Here is a 24,730-nt window from a genome sequence, read left to right as displayed (position 1 = left end):
CACAACCACCCTTTAATGATAAAAATCCATCTACTCCATATATTATTAGATTTATCACAATCATCACATTTTACCAGCCCCACCCACAATTATTGATTGACACACAATCCACCATGTTTATCCTCAAGCTAGAGCATTTAAAAGTACCATTTAATGTAGGAAATGTCTTCTTATTAACGCTATAGAAGTTATTCAGTCCAGAGCAGTAAGTGATTCTTTGCTTTTATTTTGTTCTTTGGATCATATTTATAGCATAATCAGCAGTATAGATACTGTATATTATGCTGATGTCATTTAATACATAGATCTAATATAAACATGCAGTTTCTTTCCCAGATGTTTACCTTCACAAACATAACCAGCTGTGTTTTTGTAACTCAGAAAACTGTCTAGCAGAAGTTTAAACTAATATGGCTTTAAAACTTGTGATTTAAGCGCAATAGACATGATATTCAAAACCAAACAAACGTTTTATTTTTATTTTTATAGCAGTTATGAGCTGTAAAGGCAGTTCTCTATTCTGGAAAAGAGGGCGGGAAGCAGCAGCTCATTTGCATTTAAAGAGACATGCTCTAATACAGCGCGTTTCTGCTTCCACTCAAAATCTGCATTTTCAAAATAATATAATAAATGATTTTGGACTGAAACTTCATACATTCTGGGGACACCTGAGACTTATATTACATATTATAAAAAGGGACATAACAGGTGCCCTTTAAGACATTAATTTATGGACTGGAGTGGTGTGGATTATTGTGATGTTTTTATCAGATGTTTGGACTCTCATTCTGATGGCACCCATTCACTGCAGTGGATCCATTGGTGAGCAAGCGATTTAGCCTCTGAATTACTCCAAATCTGCTCCGATGGAGAAACAAATTCAAGTAAATTTTCCATTTTGGGTGAACTATTCCTTTAAGTACACTAAATAAATTCCAGTGTTTGGACATAATTGTTTGGACAAAGATTTTGGGCTTGTTGCCTTTAAAAAAAAAAAAAAAAAAAGATACAGAGAACTATTTTGAACCAGTGAATACAGAGGTTCAAATACATCTTAACATGCACACTATCCACCATGCCACCAATATTAAAGAATCCACCATCTCTTGCATGGTTCTGTATACACAAATTAATCAGACACTTTAGTAATGCACAAATAAACAAACCAGATTCTAGACCATGATGATGCATCAATTTTGTGTTTGCGTGCAAGACTTTTGCAAACAAATCTAATCCTTCCTTTACTGCCGAGACAGCTGTAGCTTTTGGGTTAAGGGGCAAAAGCTTTTCAAAAAGTTTCATTCATAATGAAATACAGTGTGCTAACAAACTGTCCGTGTAACCTACTGACAAATAAAACATAGCTTGACCTCTTGTCATCAAACCACCAGTGCTTGAATATTAACATAATAACAAGCAAGAGGGGAAATATGAAATATACGCTTTGAAAGGTGATCCCGCTTGTCGTGACCATAATGAGTTTGGGCTTCAGGAACTTCATTAGCTGGATCATTAAGTCAGCTGTGGGTAGATGCGCCCAATCTAATTGATGGGCGCTCGAGAGAGGATGCACTTAACCGCCTAATTTGCATTCCGACTCATCGCACTACCCGAGGAGTGGTAAGACTGCTGTTGTGCTTAATGTTAAAATTAACATATTTAAATTTTCTAAAATACTCAGAGAGTTTCATGATCACGTTTATGATAACTGATATCTATTTAGCGAAAGGTATTGCGTACATGCATAATACAGAATACAACAGCATTACATTGTAGAGTACATACATAAAAAACAAAACAAAGTTTATATGGAACTTGTCATTGTAGTACTTTGCAAAATATTTCGATTTTATTTTTTTATAAATGTTAGGTTGGAGAAGCTCTAAAAGGAAATATGAAACCGGAAAAATGCATATGATGTCAACAATCATTTCAATTCTTAATAATGAGCTTTTTGAGGACAATAATTGTATTTTATGTCAAATTAACAGATCAAATGCAGTATCTCACAAAAATGAGTACAAGATAGGCCTCTATTTTAGAGTAGTCAATGTGCTGCTTGTATAGCAGTATAGATTTACTGTCCTCTGAAAATAACAACTTACAGCCATTATTGTCAAAAAATCTTGGCAACAAAAGTGAGTAAACCCTAAGTGATAACAGCTGTACATCATTTAACCATGCAAAGCCACATATCCTAGTCATCATGTTCTTGTTTTTGTCTGCTTGACAGGACCATAGAAATGTGTGTATCTTGTATTAGAGCAGTTAAAATTCAAGTGATTATTATGTGCAAGAGATTATTCAAGTGATTATTGTGTTTTGAATATGGATAATTTTCTTACAAAAACGCATCAATTCCCTACAGTAGGCTTTTGTTCACCCCTCGGCGCAGTGTGAGACACTTTTTTTTAATGGATGGGTGCGTTTATTTCACTTCTTTTGGACTGAAGCTCTGCAACACCCGCTGTGTGCCATTAAACAGCTTGAAAGATCAAAGACAATTTTTAATATAACTCTGACTGGATTCGTCTGAAAGAAGAAAGTCCTATACGCATAGGATGACTTGAGGGTGAGAAATTTATGGGCTACTTTAAATTTTTAGGTGAACTAACCCTTTAGGCCAGTGCTAGCCTGGATTTACAAGCCTGTTTCAACCTCACGGATTGGAGAGTTTTTGAACCTGCTACCAATGATATGGACAAGCTCACTGAGACTGTGACTTCATATATAAATTTCTGTGAGGATATATGCATCCCTACCAGGACTATCTAATATTCAACAATGATAAGCCATGGTTTACAGCAAAACTCAGACATCTTCATCAGGCTAAAGAAGATGCCTACAGAAATGGACACAGGGTCTGTACATCAGGCCAGTAACACACTGAATAAGTAGATTAGAGCGGCTAAGGGGAGCTACGCTAAAAAGTTGGAAGATCAGTTCACTTCTAGTGACCCAGCTGCAGTTAAGAAAGGTCTAAAAGCCATGAAGTTGTTTGAAAAACTGGTTCAGACTTATCCAAACGACATCACTGTACCCCTGCAGTTTGCCTACCGACTAAACAGGTCTGTAGATGATGCAGTCAACATGGGACTGCACCTCATCCTGCAGCACCTGGATAAATCAGGGACTTATGTGAGAATCCTGTTTGTGGACTTCAGTTCGGCCTTCAAGACCATCATCCCAACAGCCCTCCAGACCAAACTTACCCAGCTCTCGGTCCCTAGCTCTATCTGTCAGTGGATCACCAGCTTTCTGACAGATAGGCAACAGTTAGTGAGACTGGGGAAATTCATGTCAAACAGCCGCTCCACCAACACTGGTGCCCCTCAAGGTTGTGTCCTCTCCCCACTGCTATTCTCCCTGTACACCAACGACTGCACCTCTAAAGACCCCTCTGTCAAGCTCCTGAAGTTTGCAGACGAAACTACAGTCATTTATACAGTCATTCTATAATCTATAGCACAACTGTGCATACATTTTATTTAATTTTTTCAGTTTATTAATTTTTTTGTCTTTATATTTAAATATGTGTGCATTTTTATTCTCATCTTATTTTTTTTGTCTGTGTGTTGTTGTTGTCTCTGTGTACTGGAAACTTGTGACATTAAAACAAACAGGCATTAAAGCTCTTTCTGATTCTGATAACAATGGTGTGCTGCTCACACAAAATACTGACACTTTGGACACAGTTTTGACATGTTAACTTAGTCTACTCCCTTTTTTTGCTAGTTATTTAGACAATAACAGCTGTATGTTGGGTTATTGTCAGATGACAGTAAATCTGTACTGCTATACTATACAAGCTGCACACTGACTCTAAGGTATCACATTTTCATTTCTAGGTGGATGGATATCTAGTATATTATATCTAGGTGCTAAATTTTCCCTAGGGAAAAAAAGAAAATTAAAAATTACAAAAGTAAATGAAAGTTAACTAATTTGAATAGACATAAACATGCAAGCTTGTAATGAAGTATAAAAAATACACCCTTACAATATTTATATTGTAAGCATTTTGTATCTCGGTGCATTATTAGTTTTCTATTTTTTGTTACTAATCTAACAAAACTTGTGTTTTGAAGTAAGCTGCGCATGTGTATCCAGCAGATGGCGCAAGCAAATCATACACCGCGTGACGCGCTCAACTGGACGCGTCTTGACGTCGCATCTCATTACGTATATCTGTGACGTATTTCCTGAGAAGCAGTGCGTAGACCACCTCTCCAGTCCAGTCCCTGGATAGAGGTGTATTCTTTTTAATAATTTGTTTGTTTACTAGATTTTGCCGTTTTGAAACGTTCTAGCATGTGTCCGTAACTATGTTGGCGTATCGGTCCAAAGGTGACTCAGAAGAACCGGGTCTCAGTGATGCCTTAGCGTCGCGTTACGTGCGACAGAGCAAGCAAACCTATCGCAAAGTTTCCCTGTTGTACAGTAGATGAGTGCGCGTGGACTTTAGGACAGTCCAGTACGTCAGGACGCTCGAGTCTGTCCTCTTGACAACACTACTTCGTCGGTGTCTTGAGTTTAGCTTTGTTTTTGGGTCATCAAACACGGGGGACTTTTCGTCGTGTCTGTGGACAGGTTTAGTGGATTTACGCTGTGTCCAAGGAAACGGAAGATTAGAAGCTGATGCTTTTGAGGTGAGAAATTAATTTAGTAACGTTACTTAAGAAGTACTATGAGAATTGTTGTGTCTTGTACTGAAATGGCATACGAGTACGTTAGCTCCACACTAATAGAGACGTTAGTCTAAAAACTTATGTGAACCACGTAATAATGTTTTATGACTAACGTTACTTCTTTGAATACTTATCTTCCTCTGATGACATTATCTTATTCTATAGACTATATTTATTTTTTACAGCTGTTAAGTTACAGCACAGTAAATGCAGAAACAAACGTATGCTGTGTTTATTAGGTTCCTCTAAAGGTAACGTTATTTGGAAACTTGAAACGTAATTTAATTCCAGTGAATAGCAGTAGGTGTCATATTTTGTTATTATTTTTTCCAAGCAAAATATTTTCCAAGCAAAATAATTCTCATAGTAAAGGACAACCCCCACCACCCTCTTTTTTGTTGCGTTTTTAAATAATAGATATTGAACACTTTTAAGTAAACATTCTGGTTGTTACGTTACCCTGCTAGTGTGAACAAATTTGCACACGTAAAATTAGAAAAAAAATATATATATAAATATATTTGTGTGTGTGTGTATTTTTAATCATTTATTTGTCTAGCTCCATTATTTAATGGTATTATGTGTCATCATTTTGAACACTTGTTTTCTTGCGCGTATGAGAAAAAAATAACTTGGATGTTATCACAAAAAATGCCTCAGACAGGTTAGTTCTGTGAGAAGCATAGTTTGTTTTCAGATGCCACTTGGGTTGATGTTGTTTTTTATTTAAGTGAGGTTTCTCTGTGTTATCAGTGTATGCTCTCTGTTTTTTTTCTTTTGTTAAGTACATTCAACATGAAATATTTTATACATTTATTAAAAGTATTGTTATTAATACTTATTACTAAGTTATTAACTTAATGCATGAAGTTCATGGATCCCCATGTCAAAGTTAATGTTTTTTTTTTACTTTTTTTTTTTTTTGGTGTTTTCTTACCCTCGATGTAGTTAAATTGATCATGTTTTCATTCTTTTTCCTCATGAGACTAATGTTTCAGCTATTACCAATCCAAGTGTAATGCTTGCCAGGAAACAAAGTTAGTCTCTTCTTTGGAACAAGCATTCACTTGTATTTTGAAATCAAGAATGGATTGCATGTATAAAGCAGACTAATACAATTTAGGTTCCGTTCAACATTTGTGGATAATGCAGACTTGTATGAATCTAAAAGTCCCACATTTTGCATCCTGCCTTGAGTTTTTTTTCCAAGTGGTCGTCAATTACCGTCAAACATCTCTGTGCCGGTTTCCTCTCCCTGTTAAGTGTTAACCATGTTGTGATGTCATGAGTGGGTGTACTTTGAAATCAGGGCTGGCACAGCTTTAAATTGCTGTCAGTAAAGTTACGCACTTCTTTCTTGGTGCTTAGCCTACTTAATCTGGGTAAGACACTCGTTCAGTTCTCAAGTGAGTATTATGTTTTTTTTGTATTATCTTGACCTGATAAAAACTTTGTGTAGGGGTTTAAGTGACCTGTAGTCTATTACTAAATTAATGTAAATTGCTGTGCATGTGTTAACTTGCATGCAAACCGTTTTAGTTTCATGTTTTTCTGTGAATGTTTTTTCTTAAACATTTACATATTTTATTATTATTACAGTTATTCTTTTGATTTGTTTTTGACAAAGGGTGTAGTTTTAGTGCTTGTGAAATACTTTGTGAAAATGATGGTCTTGGAATATGTAGTCTAATTTTGTTTATGCATGTGTAGTACTTTGATCTTAGGTAAAGTGGCTCCGTTGTCAAAGCTGTGTAGTAATATTTCCACGTTCTCATAAACCGTGTTTACAGATTTCTGGTGATCAAAACTGCTGTAAGCTGTTTACTTTACAGTAAAGCTGAATTAATGTACTAAACGTAATACAATTATAGGCTTTCTGTAGCTGGAATTCTGTCATTTGTTTTGTGTTTTTATTGTTGTGCTTTCAAATCTGAAACTTTAAATGCTGGGCAATTTCCTTATACATGTATTATTTCAATAAAAACATGAAGAATTAGGTTAAAACTTGACTTTTAGGTCCATATATGTATATACATACTATTTTATGCAGCATATTAAGTTTTAAAATGCAGAAGTATCTATCTATGTTTCAGAATATGTACATTTTCTTTCCTGATGGTAGATTTCTGGTATAGCAGGTAGTGCGTCTGATTCTGGGTTTTAAAGAAGTCCAGTTTAACACATCTGACAGCATTCTTTTGACATTGTTATGGTGATAATGACATTGAGAATCAAAGGGCATGTAAAAAAAGGACATGTCATTTAAACCAGCACAACATTTGTCATGAAGAATTAGAATAATAGCTCTGTCCTGAAAGGAAATGCCAGCAGATTTATTTTTGGCCTTTATGTGAAACGCTCAAATGTGAGCAGAAGATGGGTTGTTTTATCAGATCGTGAGACATAATTTCAATTGCCTTTCTTGTTTACACACACACACACACACACACACACACACACACACACACACACACACACACACACACACACACACACACACACACACAAAGCAGTCATTTTGTCCAATGAGACTGTGTAACAAGCGTTTATGTGATTATGAAAGAGGCCATTAAGGGTGTGGACAGGTCAGCCAGACTCAGCATGAATCGCTCCGCCTATATGTGCACTGAATCATTAGATAACCTAGTTCTTCTGAGGTGATCCAGACTTGTTCAGGACAAGCCAATTGCAAGTCAGTTCATCTCAACAGTGTATGAAATTGGTTTCATGGGGAAAAAAGTGTATTTTTCTCTACCTTCAGATAAATGAATGGACGAAGCAGAGGTTAAATTCAATGCGCTGCTTTATTCCATAATCACTGGCTTAAGTTTACGGCAAGTTAAGCCTCAAGTCAACATCAGTCTTGCATCAGCATTTGCTTAGTCATAAGAGAGGAGAAGCAATGGGATGGTTTTGCAAAGAAATGACAATGTCTCATAACTTAACATGGAAGTTGATGAATTTTTCTCTAGAAGAAGTCAGCTGTCCTCCCCGTCTTCAGTTTACTGGTGGATTACCAGCAAAGATGATGACATGGCACATTACCTATGGAAGTCAAAAGCATCCGTTTTTTTTGTTGTTGTTGTTTTCAGAGATTAGACCTTGTGAAATTCAAACTTTGTCTGCTTGTTTTGGGCATTTGGGACTAAGCTGGTAGTGTTTGGCTCTGCACGATTTTTAGTAGATGGTTGTACAGTATTAATGTCTCAGGTTGCATCTGAAGAAGCGTGTACGTTGATATCAGTTAAAACGATAGAGGTTGCAGAATATTTGTTGCATTTGTACTCAGCTATACGAAATATCAGGCGGCAAATCATGCGAGTGTGTCATGATGCTGTCATGTCATGTCAAATTGTCAACTCAGTTTAAAAACAAATGTTTTGTGATCCCTGCAAATCTTTGTCAAGGTGAACACCCTTTATTATTCACAGCTTATGCATTCTGGATTTTTTTTTTTGTCTGAAATTTTCAAGTCGTATTTGAGATGTTTTGTGTATGATCCCCGGTAGACATTGAATAAAATGTACTTCACGTCCACACATTTCTTCCATCTATATATTTTTTTCTATTTAGAATTTTCTATACTAGAAATCTAGAATTTTCTTTGTTTTAATGCTTAAATACAGTTTAATCAAATTAAATTAATTTAATGCTTAATAAATACAATCAAAAAGCATGAAACTTACAATATTAAATGGCAGTTTATTGAAAATTTAACAAGAAAATTTTTGCAGCCTAGTGAAATGTTTTGTTTTCTCATTCAGTTTTATTTTTATCAAATTCTGTTTTTCATTAATTTTCTGGATTCAATTTTAACGGTTTAAATGTTAAATCAAAAGCATCTCATTTATTATTGTTATTATTTTAGTTTTTCTAACACTGTTTTGTATTTTACATTTTCCTGCTTAATTAATTCTGGTAAATAATTTTTCTGGTGAATATTCTTAGTACTATTATTACATAAGCTTATATTTCTGTCATGGTTTCAAATTAAATCGAACTTTGATGGGTTGCTGTGAAGACCCTTTTAGCTTTCTGTTTGTATATATAATCATAAATTTGCTCTAAATAAATGGTAAATGTTCATGAAGTGACTAACAGCAGTTTTAGAGATGATGTCTGTTAGGGGTGGGCGATATGGAAAAAAATATCATATCACGATTCACGATTTTATCACAATTCTTTGTCATGTTAGTTTGGTTTTACTATTTTGCAAGTTGTCTGAGCATTACAGCCAAACTAATTTCCCTTTTTTTTTAAAAGAATGCACACAAGAAATTGAATGAACAAATATAAAAATAAAATTCTATATGAACTGATTCCTAAAGCAACTGTATTAAATTTCTTCAATCAAGAGCAGTAAGTGATTTTTCTTTTTGTTTTGTTGTTTTTTTAACATTAAATAGTTCACCCAAAAATAAAAATTCTGTCTGCTCTCTGACAATTCTGTGATAGTGTTTTGTTTTTATACCACCATTTACTCACTCAAAAGTGGTTTTAAACCTGAATGAGTTTCTTTCTTCTTCTGAACATAAATGCTATTTTGAGGAATGGTCTTCCAGAGTATTTTTTGCTACTGTCAAATTCAATGTGGACCGCGCTCACTGATACCAGAAACACCACTCCACCTTCACTCTCAGGGTTTAAGATGTTATGTTCATAACGCAGCCTATATTAAAATAAAATAAAAGGAGAGTTTCAAAGTGGCTTAGGCTATTGTGTGCAAACTTTTTTTTCCCTACCACATGCCAAACTAATAACATGGTTGTCAGCATTAAAAGATATAAGATGCAGCTTTCTGCAGTGCAAATTTTGTTTGTGATAAAAATAACAGTACATTTTCGTCAGTTATTTTATCTACAGATTGATGCATTTCTTACAGATTTCAAAATCATTCAAAATCAGATATGAAGTAGCACTGTAAGATTACATTTGTTTGAATGCATTATTGTGAAAGCAATTGCGTGTGAATGTGCTGTACCTGTTTAAATCATGGAGCGGTAGTGGAGCGCTCTTGTAGCGAGTGAAATCCATGACGCTCCGACTTAAAAAAAAAATGCGCTCCTCGCACCAGTCAAAATCATATCACTCCGCTCACATTCGGGTGTATGCGGTGCTCAGAAAAGCACAGGTCAGACCAGCGCGTGAATGAAACATTTATAAATACATGTAAATAATGAGAGAGTAACTCCGCTGAGTTAACACCGCTGTAAATGCATGTGGTGTTGTACAGTATATGACGGAGGCACCAGAACTGCAGCTGATAGAATGTGCGCTGTAGCACTATACTACAGTATTTAGTCAAATGCAGATCGTGGAGACCTTTTTATCGATATCACGATCAAAAATCGTCATATCGCACACCCCAATGTCTGTGTTCATGTAATCGTATATTGAGGCGGCAGAGGCTGAAAACACTGAGTGACACACTAACCTAACGTGTAACGTTATAATAAAAAGAAACTAATTTGTTTTTGTCTAGTTATGAAGATGCATATGTAGTTAAATTTCAGCAAGCAAATATTTTTACACCTACATTAGAGTGAGCTGGGCCAAAATACAAAAAACCTGTTAAACTTTCAATGTTATGGATACATTATTTGAAGATGCATGTGTCAAATAATGATACAAATAGTTATTTTAAAGTATATACCTCCTGTAAATGATGTAAGCTTACAGTAACATCACATACCATTACATACAGTACATTTAAAATAAGATGTGAATATTTTCTCAAAATAAAACTTCCAGAAACTAATTTGCAACGCTATATTAGTAAATTTTTTTCTTACCAAGTTCTTAACAATTCCAGCTACAATCAATAACAACATTGTATATATAATTACAGATCATTAAGCATATAAATTGTAAGTTTGTTGTTTTGCACAAATGCACAAAGATTATTTCGTACGCGACAAAGTCATGAGATGCATAAAGGCCCGTTCACACCAAGGACGATAACTATAAAGATAACGATAAGATATAATTTAAAAAATCGGTCTCAATATTTAAGAATAGCAGACTCCACACCACAACTATTACGATAAAGGCACAGAGAAACGATATCTTTGGACTCACTTTCAGAATGATTTTTTTCAGCTGATCAACACGAAAAATATTGACAGCCAATCAGAATCTATCCTGCTGTCACAAGCTCGAGAATTTAAAGCGGCAGACACGCGTGCGCTTAGAGTAAAAAGACGATATTGTTCACTGGTGTGAACGCTAAAATCATTATCTTTATAGTTATCTTCAGACGTGTAACACAAACCATAATACATAACAACAACAAAAAACAAAAACAACAACAGACAGTACTTTATCAAACCTTTCCTGTCAAGAAGTGTGTGCTGCAAACGCGACCATTTTTGACTATTGTTTCTGTCCACTCCGCTCGTTTTATCGCATTTAATCACAGCTGTCATCTGGTTTTTGTCTGGCGGTGGCAGCAGGTAAAATTGGAGCCTCTACTATGTCGATTCTGGCACCTAACATCACAATAAAAATATATTTTTAGATCCTTGTGTAGCTGAATATGCACTGGTTTGAATTGGCTGCCAGATCCTCCAGCTAGCGCCGAGATGTAATTGTGACATCTGTCCTTTTACATTCTTTTAAGAGTGTAAAAAGGTTATCCATTGTTTTGTGATTGCAAATTATGTGTTTTACTTACACGAGTTATACTCACCGGAGTAACGTCACATTTGAGATGTGAGTACATGTTTTTACATTTTTATTTAAGTGTTTGTTTATTTATTTGTAAAATATATACATTTATTCTTGTTTGGAAATATTGTTGTTGCAGTTGTTTTATGGATTTGAATGCTATTGTCTTATTAAAGACAACACAGAGGACTGCCTGATTAACAGCAAACTCTTGTCTCTCACTTTTTTATTAAAAAAAGAGAACTTCTCATCTGTTGAGTGGACCTCCAGGCTGGGATCTGCAAACGAGTCATATTTAAATAGTATTTTTGCAGCTTAATATTTACTGACACTAGTCCATATCACGTTTTGATTTGCGTGAATTTACCTACTTTTGATTTATTCATCAAAAACTTTGCAAGTCCTGTGACATTCCACATTATACAGTAAATTCAGTTTTTAATTTCGCAATCCCATCTGCGTTTTCCACATCGCGGAAATCATGGGCCCTACTTGTAGCCTCTTTTACATTTTATGTCATTTCTGATTGCAATCGAACCCCTGCATTTCGCTCTCAGCAGCAAAATGAATCTTAGTTTGTTTGGGTGTGCTGTTAATTTTCAACCAGTTAGTCAATTCAGCGGTATTAAAGCTCATCTGTGATTCAAATCCTCAATTGTACCAGCAACTCAGATGACCCATTCTTCAATCTTCCATCTACTTCCCTCCCCAGGTGATCTCTCTTCCTTGGCTCTGTCTCTACATGTGCCCAGGGAATCACGGATATAGCAGAGGGCCACTGTGTTGACGGACTTGGTGACATCAGGAACTCCTGCTTTGGTTCCCTCCGTTGTGTCTGATGGATCTCAGGCTTGCCTCATTGACGCTCGGAACACTACTTATTCTCGTGACCTCTGGTCCACAGCCATCCGTTGGACAGAAGGTTTACACCAACACATGGGCCGTCCATATCACAGGGGGAGAGCAGGAAGCCAACCGGATTGCTAGAAAGCATGGCTTTGTAAACCACGGGAAGGTGAGTGTTCTGTTCAGACAAGTAATTCTTGGATGTTTGGAAAGCTTGCTTGGGTTGCACTTGGGGTGCTCTGATTGATCGGCTACCAATCACAATCCATATCGATTAGTAAAAAGAATTGCAATGCTGAAAAAGCATTTTCAGTGACAAAGTTGGATTTAAATAAAAATAATGGATAAATGTTGTGTTTGTGGTACACAACAGCCACGGATCAGTAGCAGACTCTTCTGTGGAAACACAGTCTGTGCTGCTTCCCCCCTCACAAGAGTCACCTAAGAGGGGAATTCCCCCCGTTTCCAAGAATTCAGGCCCTGAATAAATGTCAAAAATTCTGATTGGAGTATCTATATAGTTATAAATGATGAGAAGAAGGCTGTAAAAAGATCGGTATCGGTGATAGGTATCTGCTTTCTGTGATCGGAGATCGGACTTACAAATCCTGGTCGGAGCACCCCGAAGTTGCTCTTTCTTTTACATACATGCATGTTTTATTCAAAATGAAAGTTGCTGGCTGCATGAGATGCTTTTTGCCAGCGTAGACAGTTCTAGGAAGAATAGTGGGTAAAGGTTCACCTCAAAATCAAAAGTAAAAGAAAAATTCATAAAGGAAATAGTTTTTGTGTCCTTAAGGTTTTTTTTGTGCGGTGATATTAATTTCTTTTTTTTATTTTATAGAACAGATACGAACACAATGAATAGTTTATGAATGTACAATTTTAATATAAGTTATGGCCAAGCACCGGACTTACATTGTGACCCAAAATTACTTTTTGTTTTTTGTTTTCTTTTTTTTCCCCACATAATAGGAATTTATAAATAAACTAAATGATGATAATATCACTGTAAATTTTCATGTTCTGGAAACAGCCTTCATAAAAAAAACTGAATTATTTTATTAAATTAATTGACTGTTATTATTATTTATTACAAATGTTGTTGTTTTTTAATTTCTTTTAATTTTGGGAACAAATATGACTCAGACATTTTTTTTAGTCATGAGATCTACCCACCTTAGGCTTAATTCAGGGTTATTATCAGTCATGATTTAGTGTGCTAAGTACAGTTTATGTTTACACGGCTTATTCTACGGGTGGATTTATGAAGCTGTTGTCAGTTAAAGTTTGACAGATTAATTTGTCATTAAGATTAACTCTCAATAGAAAATAGATCTGCCTTTAATTAAAATAAGATGTTGCGTGCGTTGTTGTGTTGCTTCTGTTAGCTGTTGTATTAACATGAACATTTGTTTGTTGTACAGCAGTACTCTTAGTAAATATGGTTTTAAATCCCAAACACATCCACATGACTTTGAAGTGAACTTTTAAAGCAAAGATCTCAAAATGTGCCACTGCACAATGAGATTCTAATTACTATAACTATTAAAGATGCAGATTTGTCCTTTTCTTCCCCTCATTTTCCCATCCTCAGGAAATTCATGCATTTTGAACATTTCCTGCATGTTACGTCTGAATGCTCTGGCTCTCTCTGATGGAATGCATAAAACATCTTCCTCGTTCTCCGGTTGTCATTTGATATTCTTGGCTTGTAACAGGCCCTTGACTCCAAGTTTGAGTAAAATGAGCTGCGATCTCACTTCCTGACCAATGTATGCTTTTTTTTTTTTTTTTTTTTACAGGTTTTATTCCGATTAGACTGTTTCACAACTACTTACTCTTGAACACTAATCAGTTTTTTCAATCCCCATATGTAATTGAAAGCACATTATATAAGTCGATATCCAATTCATTGGGTTAGATGATTCATTTAGATATATATTACAGCCCGTCCTTCCAGTAATGGGTTCACTTTAAAAGACAAACAGTCCAGTGTCCAGATGGTACTGTAAAGCCAGGTGATGAATGGATCCCTGCAAGCTTTGTAGGGAGCACTGAATATTCTGCGGTTACTAATTGCTGAAAATGAATGCTTCGGGGTCTATGCTGGCATACAGTCCTGTATCTCACGAGAGATGAACTAATAACGCTGCCATTTTTAGCGTTTGGAGGCAGTGTGTGTGCACGATTTTTAAAATGCAGCTTCTGTGCTCAGGTTCTTGGCTTATTTTTGACGACTCGTGTCACTGACTGATGGTTTCACAGCTGACCAAAGTTCATTATTACAGATATGTTTCTGCTTTTATCATTGGCAAAACTGGCATTGGTTTTGTAGGACCAGCCAAATGACAAGTGGTGCATCAAAGGATTTATAATTTTTTTTAAAAAAGTTAAGCGTGTCCAAAAATGTGTTAAAAGTCCCTTGTGCTTGAACATCATAGATCTTCTGTTTTGAAGTCTATTTCTGATGGGGTTGAGTAATAGTCCACATAATTTCTTGGCAATTTACCAGAACCCTTTAATCCATGTTTAAGATCTAAACATTTAAATTTAATTTGCATTGTAACTCTGTTTTGCAATTTGATCCTGTGAGCTTTTAAAACTGTTGCTCACCATTGTATGTAGGGGAAGAAACTTGAAGCCACAAGATGCATTTGAGCTTGAAACCGAGAATGTTTTGTTGGACTGTCGGGCTGCTACAGATCACTGTAAATCACCTGTGATCTTTTGTAATAAGATTGAAGCATGTTTTTTTCACTGCATCTCTGCCGTAACAGAAATCACACCTGGCCGAGCCCCAGACCCACATTGTGTAATGAGACATGCTGACAGCACTTCTGGCCCGAGTCTGAAAAGCATATGGTTGGGTTACACAAGGGCTGGGGGGCTTAACGTTTTTAACATGTCTCATTTGTGTTCCAAGTGGAGGATTTCTTTTGCAGACTGAGAAAAGCTTCAGATTTTACTAACCAGTGCCTCTTTTTCATGTGCAGTAATAGATGTTTTTTGTACTTTTTCCTTTACTCTCCTGTTTTTCTTAGGTGATGTAATGAGAGGCATGAATAAGTCGTTTATGTGCTCTCAAGCATGGCAATATTTAAGTCATAGGTGAACTTGGAAAGCAAGTTCAAAAGTTGTCAATTTAATCTTAAGTAGTGGTCGACCGATATTGTTTTTAGTTTTGACAGTGGATGCCGATACGATCAATGAAAATCCAAAAGACTTGCATTGAAGGAAGTCTTCGCCAGCTAGAGACCAGAATATCATAGTCCATAATATTTCAAAAGGCAATGGATTTGCATGAAACTACCCACCAATTTCATTAGATTATATTGATGACTTGATGTGTGTTAAACTAAATGCATACACTTCACAGCTTCACTGTTAATTAAGTAATCTTATTAAGAATATTTTATGTTGTTTTGTTTAGGCTGAGGGAATGGACTGAATTAATAAATGAGATGACTTGGTTATGTTATAAAGGTTGTTGCATTTATTAGATTTATAAAGAGATGCTGCGAGTACGCTGAAGTCTGCAAAGAAAATATGGGTTATAGAGGAGGATGCCTTCAAGTCCTGGACACCATCCAGATTCCTCATCTCATTATTTTCCTGCTTGCTTGGTCAGGATTCAGTTTGTTACCTCCCTCTGGGTTTGAAGTTTAGGCAGCCGTTGTGACTCGATGGTTTCACAGTAAAGTCTTTAGGATTGTTTGAGATTGCATGAGATAGATCCATCTGTTCCATCGCAGTTATCTTTGCTTTCATTCCCTTATGATTATAATTCACAGATGCTCCAGGGCCACGACGTCATGGTGGAACACTTGTTTGTTGTTTTTTACATTTAATGCAGTATATTGTACATGGCAACTATCCCACACAGAACAATTAGGCTATGAGTCCCACCCAAAATCACTTCGAGTTGTCTGTGAGAAAGTTCTTGTTACATTTCTTTGATTATTATTTTGATGGAAAACAAGAACTTGGATTACCAGAAATGGATTTGTTTGAAGCATTTCACAGCTGTGAAACCAGACGGTAACTTGCAGGTGTTTTGCGCTAAAGTTGAGAGAAAGCAAGATCCTGGGCTGCAGCTGACGTTTTATGGCACATAATTGTGCCAGGACTACACAGCAGTATATTTGCTCCAAGGCACAAGTTGAATTATAGGGGCTTGTGTGATATCATGATAATGAGCCACCGTAGTTGACTGACACAAGGTGTAAATTAGTTACTTTATTTAAAAGTTAAGAAATGCAGTTTAAAAATATTAGTAACAGGTTTAAGAAGATGATGTCTGATTGAAGAAAGCATGTATGTAATGAAATGCAAGTCAGAAATGTTTTCATTTGCAGTTGCATTTAGTGCCTTGTCTACCAATCCTATTGTACATCCTGCTATGCGTAAAAATTTAAGTTCAAAGCCACATTCAGTAATTCATGCGGTCCTGCTGTTTGCTTTTTTCTCCATGTTGTTCTTTTTTCCATGACTAAGAGACTCATTTGGCAGTTCCTGTTACAGATGCTGTGTTGCTTTTCTACAAGAGGACAGTTGATATTTCTAATGTTTTATTCACAGAAGAGCTTCTAGGTTTTCATTCAAGCATATAGGTTAACATGAGAGAACTGTACTGTGCTGTGCTGTATTCTGCTGTGAGATTTTAACTTTTGATGAGCTTGGACTCTGTTCAGTTGGAATTAATAATCAAAGCTTTACAAGCAGGATTTGAAATGAGAATTACTGTGTGTAGGAGTTTTAATATTTGCGGTGCTACCGATCACTATCGTCCGATTATTGCGATCTCTATAAAGGCAGATCTCAAAAAAACAATCTTAAATCGATGACATTGGCATGACACCCTACACACCTCAAATAAAACAATCCCCTCTCACAAGAGTCACCTAAGAGGGGAATTAATTTTCAAAAATGAAATTCAGGCCCTGAATAAATGTCTAAAAATCTTGATTGGATCATCACTATAAATAATTTTACATGATAATAAGAAGGCTTTAAAAAGATCGGTATAGGTGATCATATCGTCAGATACTGACTTTTGGGATCGGCAATCAATGATCAGCATCAAAGATCCTGATTGAAGCACCCATATTTAATATTGGTTCAGCATATTACCATTCTTACATCTGCATCTCAGTATAACCGAATGCCTCATTCACACACAAGTTTATTCACTGAAGGTAGGTCATGGTGATCGCTACTCTTGCTGAATGACAAAAACTTTATTGGTGGTCTTCCTCAGTGGTCATAGCTTTTAAAAATCTGATCACAAATTTTATGTATTGCTAGTTTGTTTTGGATAATGCATGCAGTTTCAGCTAAAAATAGACTGCAAGGATTTTTGCAGATATCTGATGTGCTGATATTTAATAAATGTATATATATAAAATGGAGATTTTTTCTTTTTAGACAGATGAAGTTGTAACATTTTATTTGTAGATTTAACATGTGTAGATGGTAGGGCTGTGACGGTGGCTGATTTTTTACCACCGCGGTAGTCATGGACCAACAACCGCCGGTGGCGTGGCGTTTGAAAAAAAAAAATTATATATATATATATATAATATATATATATATATATATATATAATTTTTTTGTATGTATGTATAAATATATATATATAAATGTATAAATATATTAGTGTCAAAATTTGCTCGTTAATGAAGGCGATAATTTTTTTCCAGTTTAACGTATTCAAATTATTTTACGTAGGGGCGGGGATGGCCACCCACTCACAACTGCTGCTTCAGTCACTTTTTCTCAAGACAAGAAGTGAATTTATTCAGTCGCAGAATGACTGAACAGGTGGTGTTTCAGACACGTGCTCCACTTCACTTTATTATCAGGTGCAAGTTAAGCGAGCACGGACGGTCCTGTGCTCAAACGCGGCGCGCGCTTCCATTGTGCGTATCCTTTCATATCAAACTGCGAAATAAACTATATGCAAGCAGTGTCGTGGTCAGTTAATTCATGGAATTACCAAAAAAGGTGATTAAAGCTGACTTAAACTGTGCATGCATGTAATATATTTTATATGTATTATATACAGGATATATTTATATGTATGCACGTCTAGAAATCAGCCCAGCACTGTCTCACTCATCTAACACATCCTATTTAACTCGTCAGTTAGTGTTTATTTGAGCACTTCTGTCAGTGAACGCCGCCTGCAAAACACTAAAATAAATATCAAAGAAATAATTCAGTTAAACAAGAAAGTAGCCTAAATAAGAAAGTTAAATACCCCCTGTCTAACGGACGCGAGCGACGCAGCGCGACAAAATACTCATTATAATCAGTGATGCTACACTTGATGCAGCACAACACGACATTATAAATCCCCGTCCGGTCTGTGAGGTAGGCTACTGACACAGAGTTCAAATGTCCTGTATAGACATTAGACAGACTAAACCTGTCGCAACGCGATTGTGTTGCGTCCGGTTTACATTTCCGCCACCAAGCAAGCTCAGTAGCTAACTCCTCATCTACACGCGCTCTCTTTGAAATAGGAATCTTTGCCATATTTCTTGTTACCATCGTTTATTCATCGCTGTCTCATTTGTATTTGGCCAGTTTGGAGAAAGCCTCACCAAACCTGACCAGCCAGAGTTTGCGATCACGAGAGCTTGTGCAAACGCTGATGGGTGACACGAATGCAGATGACTTCAGATCGGTGAGGTGGTATTTGCTTTCCCAACAAGATCCATCGCCCAACACTAAATTAATTTGCTGAATACATAAACTGTATTTTCCTGCGCCCAAATCTGCCAATCTAAAGGAAACGCTGTGTTTGAGGTAATTTGTTAATTACCATAGACTTAAAATTTGCAACTATTACAGTTATTACACTTATATACACAACTTTGTATTATGCTTGCTATAGAGTTTGTGACGTCACGTGCACTCCCGCCATTGGCAGTAGACAACCGCGGTAGCAACCGACCACCGCGGTGACGCGGTTGTCACGGCAACCGTCACAGCCCTAGTAGATGGTATAAGCAAAAGGATGGTAAAAATTCAAATAATCGTTTAGTGCTTAAATTTTTCATAACCCTTTCTTTTTAATGCATGTTAGATGTTTAGATCAAAACATGCTCACATTTTTAAAATGTTAAATGCTTCTTTATTTAATCAGAATCAGATACACAAAGTATCTTCTTCTTTGTGTGTTTTATTTTTAGTTTTAAAGGCCTATCGCGCCCCCTAAATTAATAAAGAAGTTTAGGACTTACCACTGAATGGGCAGTAGTGCCCAGGGGATGTTATTGCTGCTGCATATGCTGGTGACCATTCACTCTATTGTACTAGTTGCACCATTCTGTACTTGGATTCTCAAATAACATACAGCAATCCAAAACTTGGGCTGTGCAATTAATCGAAAAACAGTTGCGATTTTGATTTTTGCTTCCAACGATTATGAAAATACAAAAAATAATAATACAATACAATAAATGAACGTAAAGAGTTGAGAATGAAAATACACATGTAATTGTAAATTGCATGTTTGTGGCTCTTAAAGTGACAGCGGGCTAATATTTCTGCTGCGATGGTGTGTTTAATATTAATCAAACAACAGAAGACAAATTCAAAATTACACACTTCTCTTCAGTGAAGGACTTTTGTAGCTTTAGTAAGAAACAAAGAAAGTTTAATACTTACAGTTAAGACTACGCTGTTTTATTTTATGATTATTTTATAATCATGATTACAATATTAACCAAAATAATCGTGATTATGATTTTTGCTATAATCGAGCATTTCAAATAATCACCATTCAGGCAAAAAGTTCACCTCAAGAATGACAAGACTGCCAATCTTATCGATAGCAAACCTTGAGCACATGTGAATTATTTGTCTTATCGCCAAGTAGTTGAAATCAGCATATTTATTCTTATCGAGCTGATGTTTAGATTTTAAACCTTTATTGACTGTTAGATGCAGGATGTTATGAACAAGATGAATGATTATCAGGGCATGGAATGCCCTCAATTTCACTTTTTCTTTCTTTTTATTTTTTTTTATTTTAATGTATTTTTTTGTTCCTGCTTCAGTGTCTTGGTAGACTCGCTGCTAATTTGCACAAGGTTGAACTTTGCATAAAGTTAATTTTGTACATTATTTCCCTACACACTACACTATGTACTTACCAGGCTTGACATGATAAAGCTGCAAGTGATGTAGTCTATGTTTGTACAAACAGTTAAGTGACAAGCAATAGTACTCCTTGCTTCAAAAGTACACTTACATCAAATATGTTCATATTGGCTGCCATTGTATTAAGTCATGCAGTGTTTTCACTTTCAGTTTGGGAAATTAGTTGTCACCAAATTGTCATGTCTAAGTAGATGTATAAACTACAGTCTGTTTTATTCACTTTTCACTTGACGGCTTTCATATAATGCTGATTTTGTTTTTGTAATATCTTAATGTTTGCTTTAACCTGATTTCTGAACCTACGACTCCGAATGCAGGTTATATTGAATCTGGATTCAAAGGTTATTTTACCCAATTACCTTGTTTACCTTCCTAGAAGCAATATCTGCTTTATGAGGAAAGGATTGCAGAACATCAAAAACAAAGCTTGTCTTGTGTCCTCAAACAACCATAATACCGTTTTGCAAAAGAATGTTTACGTGGCTGCTCAGTGATTTATGGCTTTTGATGGGTTCCCATGCATCTCTTTGAAACCGTGGGGATCGTGAGTCAAAAAACAGTGCCACATTCATGGGAACCGCAAACATGTATCAAGCTTGCCATTTTTTTCCCAGTAGCTGTCACGGTGTGTGCCTGTGGTTCATGCATCTTATTTAACCCTTTTTAGTTCTCCCGAATTCCTTTGCTCCCTCAAAAATGTTGCAATGAAAGATAATATAAAAGCTTAAGGCTTAAAATGACCCAGAAGGAAAGAGGAAGAAAAAAAGCACATAATTGGCCTCTGGAGAGTCTCAGCTGTTGAGAGGAAATGACTCGTGGTAGTCCTGACTGACCCTCTTCATTGAGGTGCCTAGGTAGTTCCTTTCCCATTATCCATTTTATATACATTTATATAGACCATTTATAAAGTGAAATGTTTTATTCATGGAAACTAGACTTGTTTTTCTTCTAAAAAATGGATTTGCAAATTCTCAGAAAATCCATTCTTTTTCTCATCACATTGGTTCAAAGAGGTGTTCTTACAAGATAAATATTGCATCACAATTCACCATTTTGTAACTCAGTGTGTTGGTACAAGCGTGTTGTTGATCAGTTTTTAACTGTTAACCTTTTCCACAAAGCACAGCACAAAAGATGAACCTTACAGCCAGGGTGTTCATTGCTTTGATTTGAATCTTTTTGTTTTTCAAGTATAGTGCAGTCAATTGTACCATTCCATTGATTCAGGAGACTTAATCAGCTCCATTGTCTTTATTCTTGTGCTTGCCCAGTGATTTCCCCACTGCTCTTCATAGACAATTACAGCACACTTGGATATTTCTAGTGAAAGCTAATGAGCTATGAACTTGGACTTGTCTTTTGTGATATAGGGAAAGAGAGATTTGAGAGTGAGGATACTGTAAAGCATCATCAGGGTGGGCAGTCTTCCAGAGAACCGCAAGCATCATTCTTACTCTGGGTGTCTTTCTCAAGACCTCAGTACGAGATCTTACAACTCCTTGGGTCGATAGACATTGACATATTGATCTACATGCATGTGACTAGTTGTATTCATTTGTTATGCTTGTAGACCACGACCAGTCCCTCTTCCTCTTCTGTTTTACTCCTCATTTTAGAACGAGTGGCTTTATTTGTTTTGAAAACTGAAAAAAAAGCAATTATGTTCTCGATTGATTCCCCAGTGCTAATGTGGTTTGATAAAGTTTAATCTTATTTAATGGCATAATTAAATAAGCTTATATGTAAATGGGAGCCTACAAAACAATAGCTATGTTTCCATCCAAAGATGCAAATTTAATTTATGCGCAAAACTTGAATATCACATAAAACAAATGCGAATAAAGCACCGTTTCCATCCAACGAGTCAAAGAGTACAAAATCTTCACTTCCTGATAAACTGCCACTAAATATTTCTAAGAAAACTAGGAGAAGCTACTGAATATAATAATTTTCATATGTAATAAATTACTTTCACTCAGAGAGAGCAGACGTGTAACAATAAATGTGGTCAATGCTTTTAGAGGTGGATGCCTGCTGTTTGGCAACGCAGTCATGTAAGACCATAATTATACAGAAATACTTTGACAGACTTTCCTCAGGCATTTCAGAAGGTCCAAAACAAAATATAGATGCTGTGAAGATCGGAGATCAGTCCGCTGGTTAGTCATTTTTAGAATTTATGCGCATATTGGCATTTCAATCCAGCGTGTTTTTTTCTTTAAGCGATAATCCAAAATGCGCATAAAAATAGGTGGATGGAAACAGCTAATGAAAGATGGACCAGAACATCATAGTTAGCAAGTACCTATAGGAGTGCTCTAGCTACCATTCAGAACACCCTAGAAATGATTCAAAACATCTTAGCAGATACTAAGAAAGTTGTCAGGTGTCCCAACCCCAACACTTCTTGGCCATTGAAAGGTAGCGGTTTCTGGCAATGCTTTGATCATATAATATTATTCTAAGAAAGCAATCGTGTGCCGTTCCTCGTCCTGACATCAGCTGCTTGAATCATATGGCATTGTGGAAAGCAGTCTACTTTGAAGTGCTTCTAGTGCAACCTGTGAAGTTCAAACTGAAGCAGCCATAAAGTCGGAATGCTCTTTGTAATAAAGATCCCACCTCTTAAAGTTCGGAGTTGGTGTTTGTTTGAAAGTTATAATTCCAGACAGTTGAAAAAGCCAGTTTGTTTCATAATGTAATGACGTTATTCAAAAAGTTGTTGAATTTATGTTCTTGAGCAGCCTTGGGTGGTGTTTTTCTTTGTGGAAGGCTTTTTTGCATCTGTTGACATGTTCTCACACATGTAAGCCTCCAAGCCTCCTGCCAGACTGTTAAAGAGCAACTACAAGTCATCTGCAATGTGTCTGCTGCAACTCCAGTAATTAATACAGTTCCCCTGGGCTAACGAAGGACTAGAAAGGGCATTTTAGTGTTTTGTTTGTTAGCATTTGTTCTTATTAAAGCACCCGTGCATTTTTACTTTTGTTCTTTTCTATGGACACTTTTTCTGTTGTAACACTAGGCTTGTGTTTACAAAAAGACTTAATCTTTTTTTTTCAATACATTTTTATTTTTGAAAATATCTTTCACAAAAATATTTTTCGATTAATATTTGTGATAAATTTCATGCTTCCTTGCTGAATAAAAGACACAGTAAAGACTTTAACTTTGTAACAAAGATTTGTAAAAAATAAGTGCTGTTCATTTGATCTTTCTATCCATTATTAATCCTTAAAATGTAGTAGGGCTGTGACGGTGGCTGATTTTTACCACCGCTGTAGTCATGGACCAACAACCGCCGGTGGCGCGGTGTTTGAAAAAAAGAAAAAAAAGAAAAAAAAAACATATATATATGTATAAATATATTAGTGTCAAAATTTGCTCGTTAACGAAGGCGATAATTTTTTTCCAGTTTAACGTATTCAAATTATTTTACGTAGGGGCGGGGATGGCCACCCACTCACAACTGCTGCTTCCGTCACTTTTTCTCAAGACAAGAAGTGAATTTATTCAGTCGCAGAATGACTGAACAGGAAACGTTTCAGACACGCGCTCCACTTCACTTTATTATCAGGTGCAAGTTAAGCGAGCACGGACGGTCCTGTGCTCAAAGGCAGTGCGTGCTTCCTTTGTGCGTATCCTTTCATATCAAACTGTGAAATAAACTATGTGCAAGCAGTGTCGTGGTCAGTTAATTCATGGAATTACCAAAAAAGGTGATTAAAGCTGACTTAAACTGTGCATGCATGTAATATATTTTATATATATTATATACAGGATATATTTATATGTATGCACGTCTAGAAATCAGCCCAGGACTGTCTCACTCATCTAACACATCCTATTTAACTCGTCAGTTAGTGTTTATTTGAGCACTTCTGTCAGTGAACGCCACCTGCAAAACACTAAAATAAATATCAAAGAAATAATTCAGTTAAACAAGAAAGTAGCCTAAATAAGAAAGTTAAATACACCCTGTCTAACGGACGCGAGCGACGCAGCGCGACAAAATACTGATTATAATCAGTGATGCTACACTGGATGCAGCACAACACGACATGATAAATCCCCGTCCGGTCTGTGATGTAGGCTACTGACACTGAGTTCAAATGTCCTGTATAGACATTAGACAGACTAAACCTGTCGCAACGCGGTTGTGTTGCATCCGTTTACTTTTCCGCCACCAAGCAAGCTCAGTAGCTAACTCCTCATCTACACGCGCTCTCTTTGAAATAGGAATCGTTGCCATATTTCTTGTTACCATCGTTTATTCATCGCTGTCTCATTTGTATTTGGCCAGTTTGGAGAAAGCCTCACCAAACCTGACCAGCCAGAGTTTGCGATCACGAGAGCTT

At 36.2% G+C, this 24,730-nt stretch overlaps 1 protein-coding gene across 2 annotated transcripts in view; it reads left to right on the top strand.

The window, feature by feature from the left end:
* Positions 1-4,203: 4,203 nt before the first annotated feature.
* Positions 4,204-24,730, top strand: part of LOC132117663 (furin-1-like) — a 107,653-nt gene continuing 87,126 nt past the window's right edge. The window contains exons 1-2 of one of the 2 annotated variants that reach the window (XM_059526985.1): positions 4,204-4,649; positions 12,067-12,369. In XM_059526985.1, coding sequence (XP_059382968.1) covers positions 12,193-12,369 — 177 coding nt within the window. In that variant the 5' untranslated portion in view covers positions 4,204-4,649; positions 12,067-12,192. Of the gene's footprint in view, positions 4,650-5,960; positions 6,095-12,066; positions 12,370-24,730 lie in introns of those variants that run through there. The other variant, XM_059526990.1, reaches the window with a different exon arrangement.

This window comes from Carassius carassius, chromosome 3 (assembly GCF_963082965.1).
Source record: "Carassius carassius chromosome 3, fCarCar2.1, whole genome shotgun sequence".
Classification (NCBI taxonomy): Eukaryota; Metazoa; Chordata; class Actinopteri; order Cypriniformes; family Cyprinidae; genus Carassius; species Carassius carassius.
Note: the sequence above shows the minus strand (reverse complement) of the source record. Positions and strands in the feature narration are given on the sequence as shown.